Below are 20300 nucleotides of genomic sequence, written 5' to 3'. Positions count from 1 at the left end.
AATTATCCAAGATGCAATCCAGGGACTACATGAAACTCAAGAAGGATGACCATAATGCGGATGCTTCACTCCTTAAAAAGGGGGAACACCAATATCCATAGTAGGGGATATGGAGGCAAAGTTTAGAGCAGAGGCTGAAGGAATGGCCATTCAGAGCCTGCCCCACATGTGGCCCATATATGTACAGCAACCAAACTAGATAACATGGATGAAGCTAAGAAGTGCAGGCTGACAGGAACCAGATATAGATCTCTCCTGAGAGACACAGCCAGAATATGTCAAATACAGAGGTGAATGCTAGCATCAAACCATTGAACTGAGAGTGGGGTCCCCATTGAAGAAGTTAGAGAAAGGATTGAAGGAGCTGAAGGGGCTTGCAACCCCATAAGAACAATACCAACCAACCAGAGCTTGCAGGGACTAAACCACTATCCAAAGAGTATACATAGACTGACCCATGGCTCCAGCTGCATATGTAGCAAAGGATGGCCTTGCTGGTCACCAATGGAACAAGAAGCCCTTGACCCTGCCAAGGTTAAACCCCCAGTGTAGGCGATTGTCAGTGTTTGGGGAGGGTAAGGGGGCTGGATGGGGAGGGGAACACTTTTATAGAAGGGGAAGGGTAGGGTTTAGGGGGTTTGTGGACAGGAATCCGGGAGAGTGAGTAATATTTGAAATGTAAATAAGAAATACCCAATTAAAAAAAAGATAAATAAAAGATTAGAGGAAGTGGTAGAGTATGCTGCTTAAATAGACCAACCATGCAAAGCCTCTCTAAAGGCCCAAATGACAGAGGGGAATGCACTCCACCAATGTACTGGGGAAGATTGTGCTGGCAGAGGAGAGCAGGGCTACTGACCCTGACATGCACAGAACCAGAGAACTACAGGAATGTGTAAGACCACAGTAAGAAAGGTGGTCCCAGGAGGCGGGAGACGGAACAGCTGGAGAAGGCAGATTCTTGCTGATGTCCTGGAGATATGAGGGAAGTCTTGCATGTATGAGGATCTGATTTGTGAGGACAAGATTGAAGAGATCGAGAGCAGTATTAAAGAAAACCCTTAGCAATGCACTGGCAGCTGCTACAGCATGTATAATATACATAATGTTCCTACTTTCCAAATAAAACCAACTTGGTTTTATAGCCTGTTTATAAGCTAGGAACTCATGCTTGTTTTAAAAATGATTAAGAAATAAAGATCTTGGAGCTGGAGAGATGGCTCAGTGGTTAGAGCACTGACTACTCTTCCAGAGGTCCTGAGTTCAAATCCCAGCAACCACATGGTGGCTCACAACCATCTGTAGTGGGATCTGATGAGTCTGGTGAGTCTGAAGATAGTGACAGTGTACTCACATATAATAAAATATAAATCTTAAATAAATGAATAAATAAACATCTTCGAAAAAGACAAACTCATTGAACAAAAATATTTCTTTCATCTCTATCTTTACTAAATAAGTTGTATTAGTAAAAAAAACATTCCAATCAGAAAAGGCTCAGGTTTATCCATCTGCTTTTGGTTTGAGCCTAGCCTTTGACAGCTGAACCATCTCTCCAACATTGACCCTTTCTATCTGCTTGTTTAAATGTAGCTTGTGTCCCAAGAATCTGTTTCTAAAACCATCGTGTAGAAATGACGTCTCTTTTAACCTGAAATTGACTTGTCTTCATTCCAAAACTTCTCATGCCAATGTTTCTTTTTGTATTTTATCTTACAGTGTCTTGTCAAGTTACATTGATGTGCAAAAAGATTCTACTATGAACCTAAATATTCCTCAAACTCCAAGACAGCATGGGTTAACCTCCACAGCTCCACAAAAGCTCCCATCCCAGAACTCTCCACAGAAGCAGGAAAACGATTCAGATCAGACTCAGGGCCAACATGGTTGTTTGGCCAATGGTGTGGCGGCTGCACAAAACCAGATGGAATGTGAAAACGAGAAGGAGACTTCCCTTAGTCCAGAGACAGATATTCAGACTGCTGCTGCCTCTCCTGATGCACATGTGCTGAATGGAGAAAGAAACGAAACCACCACAGATTCTGCATCCTTTGTAACGAATAGCCATGATGAGAACGCTTCTGACAGCAGCTGCAGGACTCAAGGGACTGACTCAGGGCTTCCCTCAAAAGAAGGAGAGCCAGTGATAGAAGCTGAACTCCAGGAGAGGGAAAATGGCGTGAGCGCCGAGGGACTGGATACGCTGGACCAGCACCATGAAGTGAAGGTAAGTTGTAAACAGTCTCAATGCAGGGTAAGCACTGCTTAGCATCTCATAGCACTCATGAGATCAAAACTCAGGTTATCCATGCCAGCAGAGAAACCATTTGCAAGCTCCAGGGCTGGTGGGTTTTACCACCTCTTAAAGGTGCTTCCTTTTTTCTTCTTATGTAACTTCTTTAGATTTTTCTATTGTGATGATTGCATTGTAGAAAAACCACAGCAATGTGTTGTGCTGGGAGGCAGATGTTGCAATAGATCAGTATTGTTTCCCTGGGGCAAAAAACAAAGCAAAAACAAAAACAAGTATACATAGGAATGAGCAGGAAGTATTAACTGACACACGGGGGCGGGGTGGGGTGTATCACCCTAGGCAGGGTGGAGCTGTAGGAAACTGGTCCAGCATCCTGAGATGGAAGGGAAGCTAAGACGTGACCCACTACAGGCTGAGCAGTGCTCTCTCGAATGGTGTCTGAGTAGCTGTGCAGTAGATCACTCAGCTTCTTTGGGAGGCACCATAAAGGTGAGTACAGGGACATTTGCTAGATGTGTTTTGTCACACTGCTTAGACAATCCTTTTTAAATGACAAAGTAAAATATTATTGAACAAACATAACAAAAAAAAATCTTGAGATGATTCCTGGCCCATCTGTTAATTCAGATATTTTTTATGTGACTCTAACCACAGGTCGCTTTGGTCTTGTTTCCATCAGTCTCTTACTCTGGGTTTCAGTAGCATGGCTTTCATGGTTCATCTTAGACTTCTTGGTGTCATGTCAGTTTCTTTCTGAATTTCCCTAATCTTTAACATGCTGTGTATATCTCTGGAAACATCCTAGAGATTTCTATTGCTCAGTCTTTGTCGTTGATTATACTACATAAAATTACCACTTCGACAATTATAAACATCAGCAAATGGAAAAGTCCTGGTTGTAAATCTGCTTATGATAACTTACAGTTCTATCCCAGGCATAGTCAGAATATAGAATATCATAAGTGAAGGACTGACTCTGAATTATTAAGGTGACTGACTGGGGGTTGTATTTAGAACTTTAACTGAAGTGCAGTCAACAAAGATTATAGTTTTAAGCAAATGGGAAAGAGAAAGTGACGAGGCTTTACCACGTTGTCTGAAGCAGCAAAGAAACGGTGCTGTGAAGGGAATCTCCTCCTGCCTCAGCAGCTGAGTAAAGCTTAGAGTCTCCTTCCTTGACCTGTGGCGAAGGGAAGGGACACTTGAACAAGGCTCCATGGTGCACAGTGAGACGATGCCCTCAGGGAGCATCTGTGCTGCCACAAGTGCTGCTGTCCCCATTCAGGGGGTGGGTGGTGGCTCCTGTGGTCACTGGCTGGCCCTCTTTCCACATTTTGTTATTTGTTGGATCTACATGCTCTTAGATGAAGCTTACGTGACTTGAGTAAGATGCGGCACAATTTTCTTTTTCTTTCTTTTTTAATTGAAAATAGGTATTTTTCATATAATATATTCTGATTATTGTTTCCCTTCCCTATACCTCCCAGATCATCCCTTTTCCCCAATCCAGCCAAATTTACACCCTTTCTTTCTCTTTCTTATTAGAATAGTAACAGGCATATAAAATAATAAGATAAAATAAAAACAAATACAGCTGTGTAGGACTAAACAAACATTTTATTATTAAGTTAAAGAAGCATAGAATAGGCACCCAAATCCTGTGGGAGAGAGAGCTGGACTCTCAGAAGTGCAGACAATCCTGAGAGCTCAGGGGAGAGCTAACATTCCTGGCCCAAGAGGAACCTGCCTAGTGCCTTCTGGATACAGGAATCTAGGAGCAGTCAGGGGCAAGAGCCTTCTGGTTTCTGCCTGCACCCAGAGCTGAACCGGTCCCACAGCTCTCCGTACCCACATCCGGTGGAGGAGATAGCTGGACTCTCAGAAGTTCGGACAATTATCCAGGAAAAAAATCTGTCATATTTGTACTTTCTAATTGTGACTGAACTTGTAACCCCGACCATGAGAAGAAGAGGAAGAGAAGGAGGAGGAAGAGGAAAAGGAGGAGGGAGAGGGCAGGAGGAGGAAGAGGAAGAGGAGGAGGGAGGGGGCAAGAGGAGGAAGAGGAGGAGGAGGAGAAGGAGGAGGAGGAGAGGGCAGGAGGAGGAGGGAGGAGAGGAGGAGGAGGCAGCAGCAGCAGCAGCAGCAGCAGCAGCAGCAGCAGCAGCAGCAGCAGCAGCAGCAGCATAGGATACCACAGGGCCTCGACCTGATAATCAGTGAGTGGCACATGCTGTGTACAGATGATCTGTTGATCCAAACCAAATCTAGCGTTAACATGTGGTAGTGTGACTTTGCTTTCTGTAGCTTGCTGTAGCTCTGTGTTTCTTTATCTCAAGATGCAATATGTTAATGGTATAGGGGTATTATGATTTCTTTCTTTTAATTGGATTTTTTTATTTACATTTCAAATGTTATTCCCTTTCCTGGTTTCCCGTCCATAAGCCCCCTATCCCATCCCCCTCCCCTTCTTCTATAAGGGTGTTCCCCCTCCCCAACCACCCACCCCTTCCCACCTCCCCAACCTGACATTCCCCTACACTGGGGGTTACAGCCATGGCAGGACCAAGGGCTTCTCCTCCCATTGGTGCCCAACAAGACATCCTCTGCTACATATGCAGCTGGAGCCATGGGTCTGAACTCAGCCTAGCCTTGTACTCCTTAGGCTGCCCAAGCTAGCCTCAAACTCCCAACTCTCGTACCCCAGCCTACAGAGTGCTGGCACACAGGCACACAGTACCATATTCAACTGAAGAAATGCTAATAATTTGTATTATAGCCACACCCCTCAAAGGAAATACCTTTTAAACTTCAAAACTAAAAAATGAAGGTAAGTTTAAATCATAATTATTTTCTTTTACCTTTGGTTACTAGGCAATACTTTGAGGAAAGAAACACTGAATAACTTTGAAAAAAGACAAACACAAAATATTTGAGGGAAATTCTACTAACATAATCCTATAAAGTTTACCCTTGCTCCTGGAACTATGGAGAGATTTTTATTTATATGATATTCATTAGGGACCATGTTAGTTACTTTACTGTGGCACAGTATCAAAACTAAAATAACCTAAGGGAAGGAAGGTTTGTTTGGACCACATTGTGAAGGTCCAGTCCAGTCTGGAAAGCATGCAAACAGGTAGCCAGCCAAGTGTACCTGTAACCAGGAAGTAGATAAATGCTGTCATCTCCCTGCTTGCTCCTTTTTCATTCAGTGTGGGAGCTCAACCTTTGGAATGGTGCCATTCATACTCAGGATGGTTCTTCCCACATCACTCAAACCTTTTTGGAAATATTCATAGACACAGCCACAGATGTGTTCCCCTGGGGTTCTAAATTCAAACAAGCTGACAATCAAGATTAAATACCATACCCATATTTATCAACTTGACACAAAAACAAATCACTTTAAAGCATGACATTCCATCCTTAACATCTCTTTATTTCAATGCAAAATCTGCTTATCCAATCTCCAACTGCCCTTATAGTCCTTACCTATTTAATCACATACAAAGGCACACACTCACAAATACCTAAAGAAATCCTTAAAACATAATTCTTTTTACCTTAAAGAGGGAGATTATAGGGTATTTCTTCATATCACTTACTGCACATTTTAATTATTTGAACTCAACTATAGTTAGAAGAAGGCAATTGGATTGTTTATTGACTCTGTGTTAGGTAGCCATTACTATTTCTAAAGATGCACAGGACAGGTTTCTTAATATAATAAAGTACTTAGGACAAGGCAGAGCTCCATAGAATTCAGAACTGCCAAATGTTTATAAATTGTGGTTACTTATTTAAATTTCCTTTGTTAAAATAAATCAGGGTAGACCCAATGTGCCAGTGAAATTTAAAGCTATTTTTGGGCTGGAGATGTGGCTGGGTAAAAAGATTACCTGCCCAGTATGTTTGACAATTGCCTCATAGGCAACATAAAAATAAAACAAAATATAGCCACTTCCTTATTTATGCATAAATTTAATTTAGCCTGGTAACATAAAAAGAAACATCAGCTCGCATAACTTAAGTTTCTTTTATGTTCACAAAGCACAGGGCACTTCTGAATCCCCAAATGTGTGGATTTCTTCCAATCAGAGAGCAGCAATCAGCTGTATGGAAACCTGCCGGTGCCTCGGATTTAGTTAGTTCAGTTACCAGTTCTAGTCCTCAGGTTTAGTCTCCCAAGACTCAGTTAATTTCTCTTAAATTGCAAACCATAAACTCAAATTGGGCTTATGATCAACTACTACAAATGAATTTACACGACACCCTCATCACATTTGGTTTGCTTGAGTGGTTCACAGAACTAAGGAAAGCAAAATGTTCTGTGTGTGGGTTATTGTACACATGTTCCAAAAATTAAAGATACAGATGCATAAGGCAGGGTACCAAAGAGGAGGTCAGGCTTCCCTGCCCTCTCTGTGTACTCTTTGCAGGAAGCTCCACGTGTTCAGCTACCCAGAAAGTCTCCAAGCTCAGTTCTTCTGAACTTTGTCGTTCTTTTGTCTGGAGATATCACTGAGTAAGCATAGCTGCTAATAGACTGCTCTGAAGCTCAGCTCCTCCTATCTCTTCTTGTTGGCCTTCTTTACTGTATAGACAGCCCAGGACACCTTCTGAATGAAGAGGTTCATTATGATATACTTTTGGGCAATGACAAGTAAGAATTTCTTTATGGTCAGCTCCAGGTCAGAGGTGTGGAGGAGTGGATCTGCCTTGGGATGTTTTGTTTGTTTGTTTGTCTGGTCTGCCTTGAAAACACACAGGGAATTTTTTTAATGTGTCATAAGATATGATAAATATCACAGAGCCCCATCCAGGTAGAGACAGCATTTCCTCATAAATCTAATAGGTGTGTTTTAAAAGGTAATCTGTTAAATTGGAAACAAATTTTCCATTGTAGTGTGTGGTTTTTTATATACCTGATAATTATTAAAATGCTTTTTAAAAGTCTGTGTCAAAAGGAATTTCTTTGGGAAAAAAATAAATATTAAAATGCACCATAGCTATAGACGTCCTGTTAAAGCAGATTTTATCAGCAGACAATTTGTATCTCTTCAGTTCTATGCTTATATCAAAGTCTTATTTTTTTCTGCATGAAAAGATAAGAGGAAACTATTAAACTACATAACAAATTTTTGCATAAAAATCCTTTATGAGTGGAATTGATATAGTGATTTTGTAACTATGTGACCCAGCTGCCTTTAGCTCAGTATTGTTGCTATATGTATAAGGCCTGAAAAGCAAAACTAAAAATTATTCCTGTTATAGTTAAAAAAGTCAGGGGCTACACATGGTGCCACAGGACTTTAATCCCACTCAAGGGCAGATAGACCTGAGTGAGTTCATAGCCAACCGTGAACTCAACCTCAAGAAAACAAAGATGACTTCTGGTTTTTGTCTGTGTCTGGAGCTGACCCAGTCCCACACCTTTCTGTACACAAATCCCGTCGGGGAGGGAGCTGGACTCTCAGATGTGCTGACAATCCTGAGAGCTCAGGGAAAAACATTACTTCTGCTCACATTCCTGGCCCAAGAGGATACACCTAGTACCCTCTGTGCCCTTTGGGCACAGGAACATAGGAGTAGTCAGGAGCATGACCCTTCTGGTTCAACTGGGAGTCAGCATGTAGAAGAATGCAGATCAATCCATTCTTATCACCCTGTACAAAGCTTAAGTCCAAGTGGATCAGGGACCTCCTCATAAAACCAGATACACTCAAACTAATAGAAGAAAAAGTGGGGAAGAGCCTTGAACACATGGGTACTGGGAAAAATTTCCTGAACAGAACACCAGTGGCTTATGCTCTAAGATCAAGAATGGACGAATGGGATCTCATAAAATTGCAAAGCTTCTGTAAGGCAAAGGACACTGTCATTAGGGCAAAACAGCAACCTACACATTGGCAATAGATCTTTACCAATCCTACATCTGATAGAGGGCTAATATCCAATATATACAAAGAACTCAAGAAAATGGACTCCAGAGAGTTAAATAACCCTATTAAAAAATGGGGTACACATAAGAACAACAATGCCAACCAAGCAGAGCTTCCAGGGACTAAACCACTACCCAAAGACCACTGACCCATGGCTCCAGCTGCATATGTAGCAGAGGTTGACCTTGTTGGGCACCAATGGAAAGAAGAGCCCTGGGTCCTGCCAAGGTTCAACCTCCAGTGCAAGGGAATGTTGGGAGTGGGGGAGGTAAGCAGGGTGGATGGGAAGGGGAACAGCCTTTTAGAAGTAGGGGAGAGGGAGGGGTTAGGAGCCTTATGAACAGGAAACCAGGAAAGGGAATAATATTTGAAATGTAAATAAATATCCAATAAAAAAAAAACTGGGGTATAGAGCTAAACAAAGAATTCTCAGCTGAGGAATAGCAAATGAATGAGAAGCACCTAAAGAAATGTTCAACATCCTTGGTCATCAGGAAAATGCAAATCAAAACAACCCTGAGATTCTACCTCACCCCAGTCAGAATGGCCAAGGTCAAAAACTCAGGTGACAGCAGATGCTGGTGAGGATGTGGAGAAAGAGGAACACTCCTCCATTGTTGGTGGGATTGCAAACTGGTACAGCCACTCTGGAAATCAGTCTGGTGATTCCTCAGAAAATTGGACAGAGTACTACCTGAGAACCCAGCTATACCTTTCCTGGGCATATACCCAAAAGATGCTTCAACATATAGCAAGGACACATGCTCCATTATGTTCATAGCAGCCTGATTTATAATAGCCAGAAGCTGGAAAGAACCCAGATGCCCTTCAACAGAGGAATGTATACAGAAAATGTGGTACATCTACACAATGGAGAACTACTCAGCTATTAAAAACAAAGACTTCCTAAAATTTGCGGACAAATGGATGAAACTAGAAAATATCTTGATTGAGATAACCCAATCACAAAAACCACACACATTGTAGGTGCTCACTCATAAGTGGATAATAACCCAAAAGCTCAAATTACCCAAGATACAATACCCAGACCACATGAAGCTCAAGAAGAAGGAAGACCAAAGTCTGGGTGCTTCATTCCTTCTTAAAAGGGGGAACAAAAATATTCATAAGCGGAGATTTGAAGACAAAGTTTAGAGCCAAGAGTGAAAGAATGACCATTCAGAGCCTGCCCCACCTGGGGATCCAGCCCATATACATACAGCCACCAAACCCAGACAATATTGCTGATGCCAAGAAGCACGTGCTAACAGGAGCCTGATATAGCTGTCTCCCGAGAGGCTCAGCCAGAGCCTGACAAATATGAAGGCGAATGCTACAGCAAAGCATTGAACTGAGAGTGGGGTCCCCATTGGAGGAGTTAGAGAAAGGATTGAAGGGGCTGAAAGGGCTTGCAACACCTTAAGAACAACCATACCAACCAACCAGAGCTCTCAGGGACTAAACCTGAGAGTACACATGGACAGACCCATGGCTCCAGCTGCCTATGTAGCAGAGGATGGTCTTGTTGGGCACCAGTGGGAGGAGCAGTCCTTGGTCCTACCAATGCTGGATCCCCCAGTGTAAGGAAACATCAGGTTGGGGAGGCAGGAAGGGATGGGTGGTTGGGGAGGGGGAACACCCTCATAGAAGAGGGGGAAGGGCAGATGGAGAGTGGGTTAATGGACAGCCAACCTGGAAAGGGAATAACATTTGACATGAAAATAAAAACATATCCAATAAAAAAGAAAACAGTTAAATTATGAAAAATATTCCCACGTCTCGCACATGGCATAAAATCTGCAACTTCTAAGGGTTAGCATCTCTTCATAGTAACCCAAACCAATGCTCTCATAGTCTGTAACTCCTCATCTGCCCCACAAGATGCCCAGGAACTGTTCTGATAATATGTGTGACTACACTGGATAGCAGTGAGCTCCCCTCTTACACGTGTGTGAGCTTTGACAGGGCCTGGCACCTAATGCACAGCGGCTGTGCCAGAATCTTTTGCTGAGCACTGCTGCCACCTTTGGGTTGTGCAGAGTAGAACCATATACTTGGCCAAGCTCACCTCAAGTACTTCTGAGTAAGCAAAACGTGCTTCTCCTAAGCGTTCTTCTTAAGATTCCACAGATCTGCGACCTCAGTGATGACCTCGCTGCATGTCAATAAAGAAGCGTGACCTGTCAGAGTGTTTTAATAGCTGATGAGTAGTACTTTGTTATAGCAAAAAGTCTTCTGAATTACTTTTTAAATAATGTCAGGGACCTGGAGAGATGGCTCGGTGGATAAAGCACTTGCTGAGTAGGAAGAGGACCTAGAGTTCAGGTTCGCCAGAAGCCAGGAGAGGATGTGGGGATGTGCCTGTAATCTGAGACTCAGGCAAATAGAGGTTGGATCCTCAGAGCAAGCCAGCCCTGTCGATGTACTCTAGGTTTGATCGGGGAAACGATTGAGAAAAATTCCCAACATTAACCTCAGGCTTTCACATAAAAGTTTATAGCTCTCACACACATACTACATACACATGAAAAGAAGTAGAAAAAATATTGTAATATTTAGATATAAACCATATAAAAGAATGTAAATCAAAGGTACATCATCATTATGAGATAAAATTAAGAAGAACTACTAATACAAGAAATAATGTTGGGGTTGGGATTTAGCTCAGTGGTAGAGCACTTGCCTAGGAAGCATAAGGCCCTGGGTTCGGGCCCCAGCTCCGAAAAAAAGAAAAAAAAAAAAAAAAAAAAAAAAGAAATAATGTGACTGTGTCACAAAGGAACCTAGGACACCCAGGTGATTCCATTTCATCTGATGCTCTAGAAAAGCACAGATCCATGGTATCAGGAGCTGGACCAAAGAGCCTAAAAGTAGAGAGGAGTTTAGCAGCAGGAACAAAAGTAGAATTTAGAAGAGATGGGAATATCCTGAGCTTGGTTTGTGATGCTTGCATGCTTATATGAATTTCTCCAAACTCCGAAAGGGTGTGTTTTTCTGTCAGTAGATCTCCTGTCGTGTTCATGCAGGCCAGGATATAAAAGATGGTTCATTTTCATGTCTTCCTCTGAAGTGTATTCATATGAGTAAAAGCAAAGTTTTAGAGAGGTTCCTCATGTAGCAATAGATAAGTGAAAAGATAGTGGACTTAGAGGATAGAGAAACTCTTGATTGGCACGAGCTTGAAATAAGAATTGGAGAACATGGTAGCAATGAGGAAAACTTGGTATTTTGTTATCTTGTCTTTGAGATTATAATGAAGTTATATTACTCCCTTCCCTCCCACGTATCTTCAAATGCACTTTTTTCACTAATTGTGTGAGTGTGTGTGTGTGTGTGTGTGTGTGTGTGTGTGTGTGTGTGTATTTTGTTCATTTCCTTTAATGTTTTTAGGCTGACCATTCATAGGACTTGGTTGTCCAAATTTCATGGATCATAGCCAGATAGATGAAATGGGAGGGATGGGGGGAGTAACCAGGATGAGAGAGTTTATAGTTTGCTCATCAGGCAGAGGTTCGCACTTTGACATCTTGTCAAAGTCATAATTGCAAAACAGTAGTTGTATGGAAGATAGCTATCTGTTTTATCAGCAATCTTCTATTGGATGCTGGGATTCTTACTGAAACACGGTAGTTGATTAAAAGAGTTAGAAACCTAACAAGAAGAAATTCCTCTCATCATGAAACAAGGTTATACGAATAAATTTAACAGTTAAATAAATGTACCTATTTAAGGAACAAATAGTAAAATTAGATTTAATTATAGATGAATTTGGCCTGGATTACTGGTCCATACTTTTAGTCCCAGCACTAGGGAAGTAGAGACAAGCAGATCTCTGGAGTTCAGTGTCAGCCTAATCTACAAAGCTAGTTAGTTCTAGGCCAGTCAGGACAGCACAATGATACCCTGTCCCAAAAGGAAAAAAAAAGTGTGAAAGTGGGGAGAGAAGGCATAGCTGGAAGAAGATTGGGCACATGGTAATGTATTTTACTGTTTTCTCTCTTAATATTTATAATCATATATTTCATAATACATTTTTAAAGACAGAATGTTATTTATAAGGGTTAATAAATGAGACAGCGTGGTATTGTATGAAGGAGGTAAGAGCAAATGAATTATGGTACTGGGGACCAAGAAAGACAGCATTCTGAGAAAAGGGGTAAGCAGTGATGTTACCTGGCACAGACCAAACAGGTCTGATCAACCAGCTCGAGTTTACTTCATGTTCCTGAAACATTAGGGAAAATCCCATTTGATTGAGCTTTCTGATTGTTACTTAAGATAAATGTCTAAGCTTCCTTTTCTTATATGCAAATATCTGTTTGATTTTTTTTTTTTTTAGGAGACTAATGAGCAGAAACTTCACAAAATAGCCACAGAACTTTTGCTTACAGAAAGAGCTTATGTCAGCCGGCTCAACCTCCTAGATCAGGTAACATTTTGCTGTCATTCACTGTTCTGCCCTAGGTATTAAAGCATTTCAGGAGCTGCAGTGCAGGCCTGGCTGGCTAGGGTAGTGAAATTTACTTGCTTTAAGGAAATGTTCACAGCCTCACTGATAAATTTTCTGAATACAAGACATTTGCAACTCCTAAGAGTATAGGTTTCTATGAAAAAGTTGCAGCATGGCTGTGTTCCAAAATGTCAGACATTGTTATTTTTTGACCATTTATTGTGCTCTTGGGAGGCTGTGTCAACTACTAAAATCTAAACAGGCTATTGGTGGTTACTTTGGTGAATCTGTCTTGTTTGATGTGTTACACTGTGTCATTCCATGAGGCTTTGAGAGCCCACTTGTTTAGCCTGGATGGAACCTGGCTTCGTCATCCAGACAGTATTTGTTGCATACATGATTCCACTGTACCACATTTTGTACTTTAATTGTTAATGTGCGGTCTTGAGCCTGGTTTCAAATGCTTTCTGAGTCCATGGGGTCACTTAGAAATGCACTGTGCTGTAAAGAGGAAGCTGCTATGTTTGAATGTTTGTTGTGAGTCTCATTCTAGTTTGACCTCTGGTAAATTGGGATTTCATGGAAACACATGGTCCTCAACACATCTTATCTTGGTTCCCAGGGTCAACCCTACACTGGTTGTATGTTTTGGGAAGCCAATTTAAAGCTTGTATTCTGTGCATTCGTGAATTTGTATTTCAGATTCTCTGTGTCAAGGAACTTTACCATGAACAAAGTCATCCCTATGGGGAAACAGTCTTAGAATGTGGAAATGTGAAAAGAGATCTTTTCTTATAGGCAAATTGTTTCTTCCTTCCCCCTCTTCCTTTTCCTCTTTCTCCTCCTCCTCTCCTTCTCTATCCTCTTCCTCTTCTTACTCCTCCCCACCCTCCACCTCTCTGGTCTCTGTCCCTCTCTCCTCTCCCCATCCCCCTGCTCTGGTGCCAAATTAATTTGACTACTTTTTTTGATGTTTTAGTATGTTAATTAGTATAGTGCCCCACCTGTCAGGTTCTTTAAGGAGATAATTTTTTAGTACTTTTGGCCTCCCAAAAATAAAGTGCAGTTAGGTAAATTTAGAAAATGAATAGTCCTTTGGACATGGTGAAGGAACGGATTTTCTTCTGCATGATTTTAGCAAAACGACAGTTAGGTATTGTAGCCCAAGCAGAGTTCATTGTAGCCAAGCCCAGAGTTCAGGATGTTAGCTTTTGCCGCTTACCTCTGTGGCACCTGTGACGAGATCTCTGAACACACAAAGTATTCACACAGTCGGGTATCATTATTCATTAAAGAGCAAAGGAGACTCTGAGGACTGAAGACTTGTGTTGGTTTTTATTCACTCACTGTCCCTGTTCTACGGGAACTAAGTTACCTACTCCCCTAGCAAGATCCACACAGTACCTATAGGGAGCATGGGAGACAGCAACAGACGTCTCCACCTTCATTACCGTCCATTGCTGCGATGTGAAGCCTGAGAAGGACAGCTTAAAGGGGGGAGACTCATTTTGATTCACAGTTGAAGACGGGGATACAGTCCATCCTGGCAGGAAGGTCAAGAGGGCAGGATCTTGATGAAGACGTCACAGTCTGTTCAGTCAAGAAACAGAGAGCAGCTAGTGTGTGGGGCTGCTCGCATCCCTCCTCCACTGCTTCCAAGACCCCAGCTCTGTCAGTGCAGCTAAGATAATTGCCCACAGAGGTGCCCAGAGGCCTGTGTCCCAGGTGACTCCTTGACAGTTAACACTAACCATTACTCACAGGGAGAGCAATTTATAATCGCTATAGACATCGTTCAAAGCATAGCAAGTGAAAAATATCACACTGTATGCATAATAAAACCGTTTCACAACTCTTAATTATAGCTATAGATGAGAATGTAAATCCCTACTCATCAGTTGGAAATTCTCTGCACAGAAATGCTTTATTAACTATCTACTTTAATATTCTGGAGGGGAAAGGTAAATAAACTCCATATTGGTAGGAGCCTAGTTTTAGTTATAAACAAATCTTCCTAACCCTTATTTAAAATTCTTCAAAATCAAAATATATAGCTTGTCCTACATTTCCCAGAGTCATTGATTTCCTAAGCCATAATTTTCCCCATTTACTCAGCAAGCTAATGTCTCCATTCCAGGGCAGGCCAGGGCAGGCCAGGGCAGGCCAGTGCAGTGAAAGCTAGTTAACCCACAAATCTAAAGTGACATTTGCTTTATTCTTTTATTCAGGTATTTTATTGCAAACTATTAGAAGAAGCAAACCGAGGCTCATTTCCTGCAGAGATGGTGAATAAAATCTTTTCTAACATTTCATCAATAAATGCCTTCCATAGTAAATTCCTATTACCTGAGCTGGAGAAGCGAATGCAAGAATGGTAAGATGGAGAAACGGGACTTCTGTACCTAACACATGCATACAGGACGGTGCTTCTTAACTTTTAAAGAAGAACAGATATACCACAAACACCGCTACAATAAATATAGTTTCAAATTTTTATATAAAAACTACTGGTAGATGTGGGACTGCATTTTCATGTTTCGCTCAACAGGCAGATTTTGCTTCTGTGCTCTAAATGGTGCTCTGACTAGTGAAGACAGGACTCGGGCATGATCAGCAACTCCAGGAGTTCCATAGGCTCTTTCTGCAATTCCTAAGCTTCCTTTTGAAAACTGTTTCTTGCAAGTGTTAGAGCAGATGGTATGGAGTGACTACTCTATCTTCTGGCCTACAGATTTCCTTATTCTTTAAGAGACCTTAATGGCATTTTTATATTTAATACAGGGAAACTACACCCAGAATTGGAGATATCCTGCAAAAGTTGGCACCATTCCTTAAGATGTATGGAGAATACGTAAAGGGATTTGATAATGCGGTGGAACTGGTTAAAAACATGACAGAGCGTGTTCCCCAGTTTAAATCAGTGACTGAAGAGATTCAGGTAATAGGACACTTTTCCTCCCGGTCACACATAAATTTCTATGGTCTTCAGGATCTAAAATTGAGATATAAGAATTTTTCTGAGAAATTTAGCCAAAGTTTATTCTACTAAATTCTGCAAAGATAGTATCTACAGTTAAAGCAGTTAATTATGAAGCACACCTCACATGCTAAGTGGTAGAAAATGCTCAATGAGCATTACTTTTTGATTTCTTTTTTTTTTCTAATCTACTCAAAACCCTAAGAAATGTTATTTATTTATTTTATTGCTTATTTTATTTATTTACATTTCAAATGTTATCCCCTTCCTGGTTTCCCCTCCTACTATCTCACTGCTTACCCCCTGCTTCTATGAGGGTGCTCCCCTACCCAGTCACCATCACAACCCTGGCATTCCCCTATGCTGGGCCATTCATCCTCCACAGGAAGAAGGGCTTGCTCTCCCATTGATGCCAGATAAGGCAATTCTCTGCTACATATATGCAGCTGGAGCTATGGGTCGCTCCATGGTCACTCTTTAGTTGGTGGTTTAGACCCTGGGAGCTCTGGGAGGGTGGCAGGGGTCTGGGTGGTTGATATTGTTGTTCTTCCTATGGGGTTGCAAACTCCTACATCTCCTGCAGTCCTTCTTATAACTCCTCCATTGGGATCCTGGTGCTCAGTCCGATGGTTGGCTGTGAGCATCCGCATCTGTATTGATCAGGCTCTGGCAAACCCTCTCAGGGGCCAGCTAAGCCATGCTCCTGTCAGCAAGCACTTCATGGCATCAGAAATAATGTCTGGGTTTGGTATTTGCATATGGGATGGGTCCCCAGGTGGGGCAGTCTGTGGATGACCTTTTCTTCAATCTCTAATCCACTCTTTGTCCCTGCATTTCCTTTAGACAGAAGCAATTCTGGACTAATAATATTTTTGAGATAAGTAGGTGGTCCCATCCCTCAACTGGGGCCATACCTAAGCTCAGGATATGGTATCTACAGGTTCCCTCTCCTCTTTGTTGGGTATTTCAGCTAATGTCATCCCCACTGGGTCCTTGGAGCTTCTTGCTTTCCTGACATCCAGGACTTTCTAGTGGCTATCCCCAGTTCCCCATCCCGCACTGCTACATAACTCCACTCAATTTACTGACCGTCTGTACTTCTTTCCTGTCTCCTCCCATACCTCATCCTGTCCCTCTTTTCCCTTCCCCTCCTCTCTCCCTCCCAGGTTACCCTCTTCCTCTACCTCCCATGATGATTTTGTTTCACCTTCTAAGTAGGACTAGAGCATGCACACGTTGGTCTTCCTTCTTGAACTTTGTATAGTCTGTGAGTTGTATCATGGGTATTCCAAGCTTTTTTACTAATATCCACTTATCAGTGAGTACAAAATATGTATGTTCTTTTGTGACTGGGTTACCTCACTCAGGATGATATTTTCCAGTTCCCTCCATTTGCCTATGAATTTCATAAAGTCATTGTTTTTGATAGCTGAGTAGTATTCCATTTTGTAGATGTACCACGTTTTCTGTATCCATTCCTCTGTTGAAGGGCATCTGGGTTCTTTCCAGCTTCTGGCTATTATAAATAAGGCTGCGATGAACATAGTGGAGCATGTGTCTTTGTTATATGTTGGAGCATCTTTTGGGTATATGCCCAAGAGAGGTATAGCTGGGTCCTCAGGTAGTGGAATGTCCCATTTTCTGAGGAACCTCCAGACTGATTTCCAGAGTGGTTGTACCAGTCTGCAATCCCACCAACAATGGAGGAGTGTTCCTCTTTCTCCACATCCTCACCAGCATCTGCTGTCACCTGAGTTTTTTTTTTATCTTAGCCATTCTGATTGGTGTGAGGTGGAATCTCAGGGTTGTTTTGATTGGTATTTCCCTTATGACTAAAGATGTTGAACATTTCTTTAGGTGTTTCTCAGCCATTAGGCATTCCTTAGCTGTGAATTCTTTGTTTAGCTCTGAACCCCATTTTTTAATAGGGTTATTTGTCTCCCTGCTGTCTAACTTTGTGAGTTCCCAAAAGAGAAAGAAATGAATGTCTCTGGCAAACAGTCGTGGGCCTATCAGGATGGAAGGGATCGGTGAACTTGAGTAGCCTACCTATGTCCGTATGCCAAGTGAGCAGGTCAAAGATTCCCTGTTGTGGAAAGTTCTGGCTTCTTCTGAGCCCCAGTGGGAGGCAAAGGGGCAAAAGAGGTCACTGTCCGTGGTAAACAGCCTGGGAGTGGCCAGAAGAGGATATAACTTTGAAGGGAAGCTCCATATCTCCAAGTTATATTGGCAGCAATATGGTGTATTTAAAAATGCCTGTTCTCTGGCTTCTTCCCCCAACACTGTGGTTTGATAGGCTGGGTGAGGCTCAGAAGCCTGAATCTTTTCAAAGCACCCTGGTGTGTGACGCAACTATACCAGGTAGAAAAATGATGCCTTTGATGAAAGTTCTGTTTTATATTGGGGTTTTAGACGCGTGAACCTAATTGTTAAATATTCTTTTAAAAACCTTGATTTACAGGGGTTAGTGAGAGGGCTCAGTGAGTAAAAGCGCTTGCCACTAAGCCTGACGACCTAAGTTTGATCCCCAAGGCCCATGTGGTACAGAGAGAGAACTGAATATCACAAGTTGTCTTCTGACATCCTTACTCATATACACTAACAATCAATAAATATGATGAAGTATTTAAAAATAAAATATTGCTGATTACAGAAACAGAAGATCTGTGGAAGCTTAACCCTACAGCATCACATGCTGGAGCCTATCCAGCGGATCCCTCGCTACGAGATGCTCCTTAAGGACTACCTGAAGAAGCTGTCTCCTGACGCCCCAGACTGGAATGATGCAAAGAGTAGGTCTTCTGTTCTCCCTCACAGCATCATAGCGATAGAGCCAGGCTGCCCTTCGGTTCCAGAGATGTGTCTTACAAGTGCTTTAGTCAACAGTTACTGTCAGAAAACCATCTCACTAGAAGTTGCTGTCGGCACCTTAACTGAACTCTCCACTTTAAGTCAGGATCATGCCCATTTAAAACATGCAAATCATGATTCCCATTCTGGATTCATGTTATCACCAACTGTGAAACCTAAAACTGCAGGCTTAGAAATCTTTAGAATAATAATATAAACAATGTATAATAATAATAATATATAATGATAATATAGTAAACCTTCTCATAGGAAGAACATGAGTATTTGGAACTATAGTGCTGCTGTCTACCAAGAGAGCTAAGAAGACATTTACTATGTAAATATGATCTATTGAGCTTAGTCCCTAACATTTATGTAAGCCATGAGGTGCTTTATTGTCTAGTGATATTTCCCTCAAAAAACGAAGAAAAAAAAAAGAAGAAAACCCTGGCAGTGGTGGCACATGCCTTTATTCCCAGCACTCAGGAGGCAGAGCCAGGCAGATCTCTGAGTTCAAAGCCACCCTGGTCTGTGGAGTGAGCTCCAGGACAGCAAGAGCTACACAGAGAAACCCTGTCTCAAAAAATAAAAATAAAAACAAAACAAAGAGCACAACTTTATTTCAATTGTATTGTTTGTCTTATTATTTCATTTGATTAGAATGAAAGTTTTTTAATTGGTTTGTAATATTAGAGATTGAGCCCAGAGATTTGTTTATCGTATTCTAATATGTACATTGTGTACCAAATGCTTTAAATCTCAGCACTGCGGAGGCAGAGGCAGGTGGATCTCTATGAGTTCCAAGCCAGCCAGGGATAAATAGTGAGATGCTATCTTAAGAAAGAAAAAGAAAAAAAACAGTGTTGTACCTCCAGGCCTCTAATATATATTTTTTAACCTCTCAAAAATTAGAGATGAATAAAAAATTTAGAAATAGTCCTGGTTTAATGTTTGACAAATACTAATAATGCTAACGTAGTCGTAAAATTAATCTTCTCCCTGCATGTTCCTGACCTCTCTCATAAGCTGTTGTTATTCTGAGACGAAGATCATAGGCTCAAGCCGTCTTGGACACAGACCATTTCTATTGTTTACCCACCATCCAATGACTTAGTGACCACAGAAACCTTTCTCACTCTTTTCCCTTCTGATCTTTCCCTGGCCTGGAACTTCCTGGGAACTCAGTTGAGCTTCTGGTGAATCAGAATAGGTCTTCCAGCTCTCGGTAAACTTTTCTTGTTCACCCTAGCCTCTGCCACTTTGTTTTCCCTCATCCTGGTTATGACGCACACAGAGCTGCCCGTGCTCACATAGTCCTGGCACCAGTATAGATACTCTGTCTCTTTCTTTTTAAGTGACCTTATCCTCTTACCCTGCCTTAGGAAAATTCATACTTAGAAAAGCAAGTCAGAGCCTAACATGTAAATTAACTAGGTCATGTAAATTTCTAGCTCCAGAAGCAGAAAACCAGGCTCATTCTCAGTAGGGCTGTGGATGGGGTCGTGGGGTCATCCTCAGCTGTCCTCCCTAGGGTGCAGACCAGCCCATCAGGAAAGGGTAGTTCTTACAGAGAAAGGTAGAGTAGTCCTTGCCTGGGGCTGCCAAGCTACAGACACCAGGAAAACCAAGCTCATGATTCATGATGTAGCACTGCTTCAGTATTCAATATTCTGTATCTGAAGATTCATTCTTGCCTTGAGTTATAGATAAGAGGCACTGCCTGGCTCTTGCTGGCTTGCCTTTGCTAAGGAGATCCTAGAACATAGACTTTTAGAGTCTTGAAACTATAAGATGAAGCACTAAAAGTATGTTCCGCTCAGCAATGCA

General features: G+C 41.9%; 1 protein-coding gene across 1 annotated transcript in view; it reads left to right on the top strand.

Annotated features, from left to right (window-relative positions):
• The window catches only part of Fgd4 (FYVE, RhoGEF and PH domain containing 4), a 134737-nt gene that overhangs the window by 86808 nt on the left and 27629 nt on the right, over window positions 1-20300 (top strand). Inside the window, exons 4-8 of the mRNA XM_032899826.1 lie at window positions 1720-2227; window positions 12536-12625; window positions 14875-15020; window positions 15428-15584; window positions 18277-18415. Coding sequence (XP_032755717.1) covers window positions 1720-2227; window positions 12536-12625; window positions 14875-15020; window positions 15428-15584; window positions 18277-18415 — 1040 coding nt within the window. The remainder of the gene's footprint in view (window positions 1-1719; window positions 2228-12535; window positions 12626-14874; window positions 15021-15427; window positions 15585-18276; window positions 18416-20300) is intronic.

This window comes from Rattus rattus, chromosome 4, assembly GCF_011064425.1.
Source record: "Rattus rattus isolate New Zealand chromosome 4, Rrattus_CSIRO_v1, whole genome shotgun sequence".
Classification (NCBI taxonomy): domain Eukaryota; kingdom Metazoa; phylum Chordata; class Mammalia; order Rodentia; family Muridae; genus Rattus; species Rattus rattus.
This window is presented reverse-complemented; position numbering and strand designations above follow the sequence as displayed.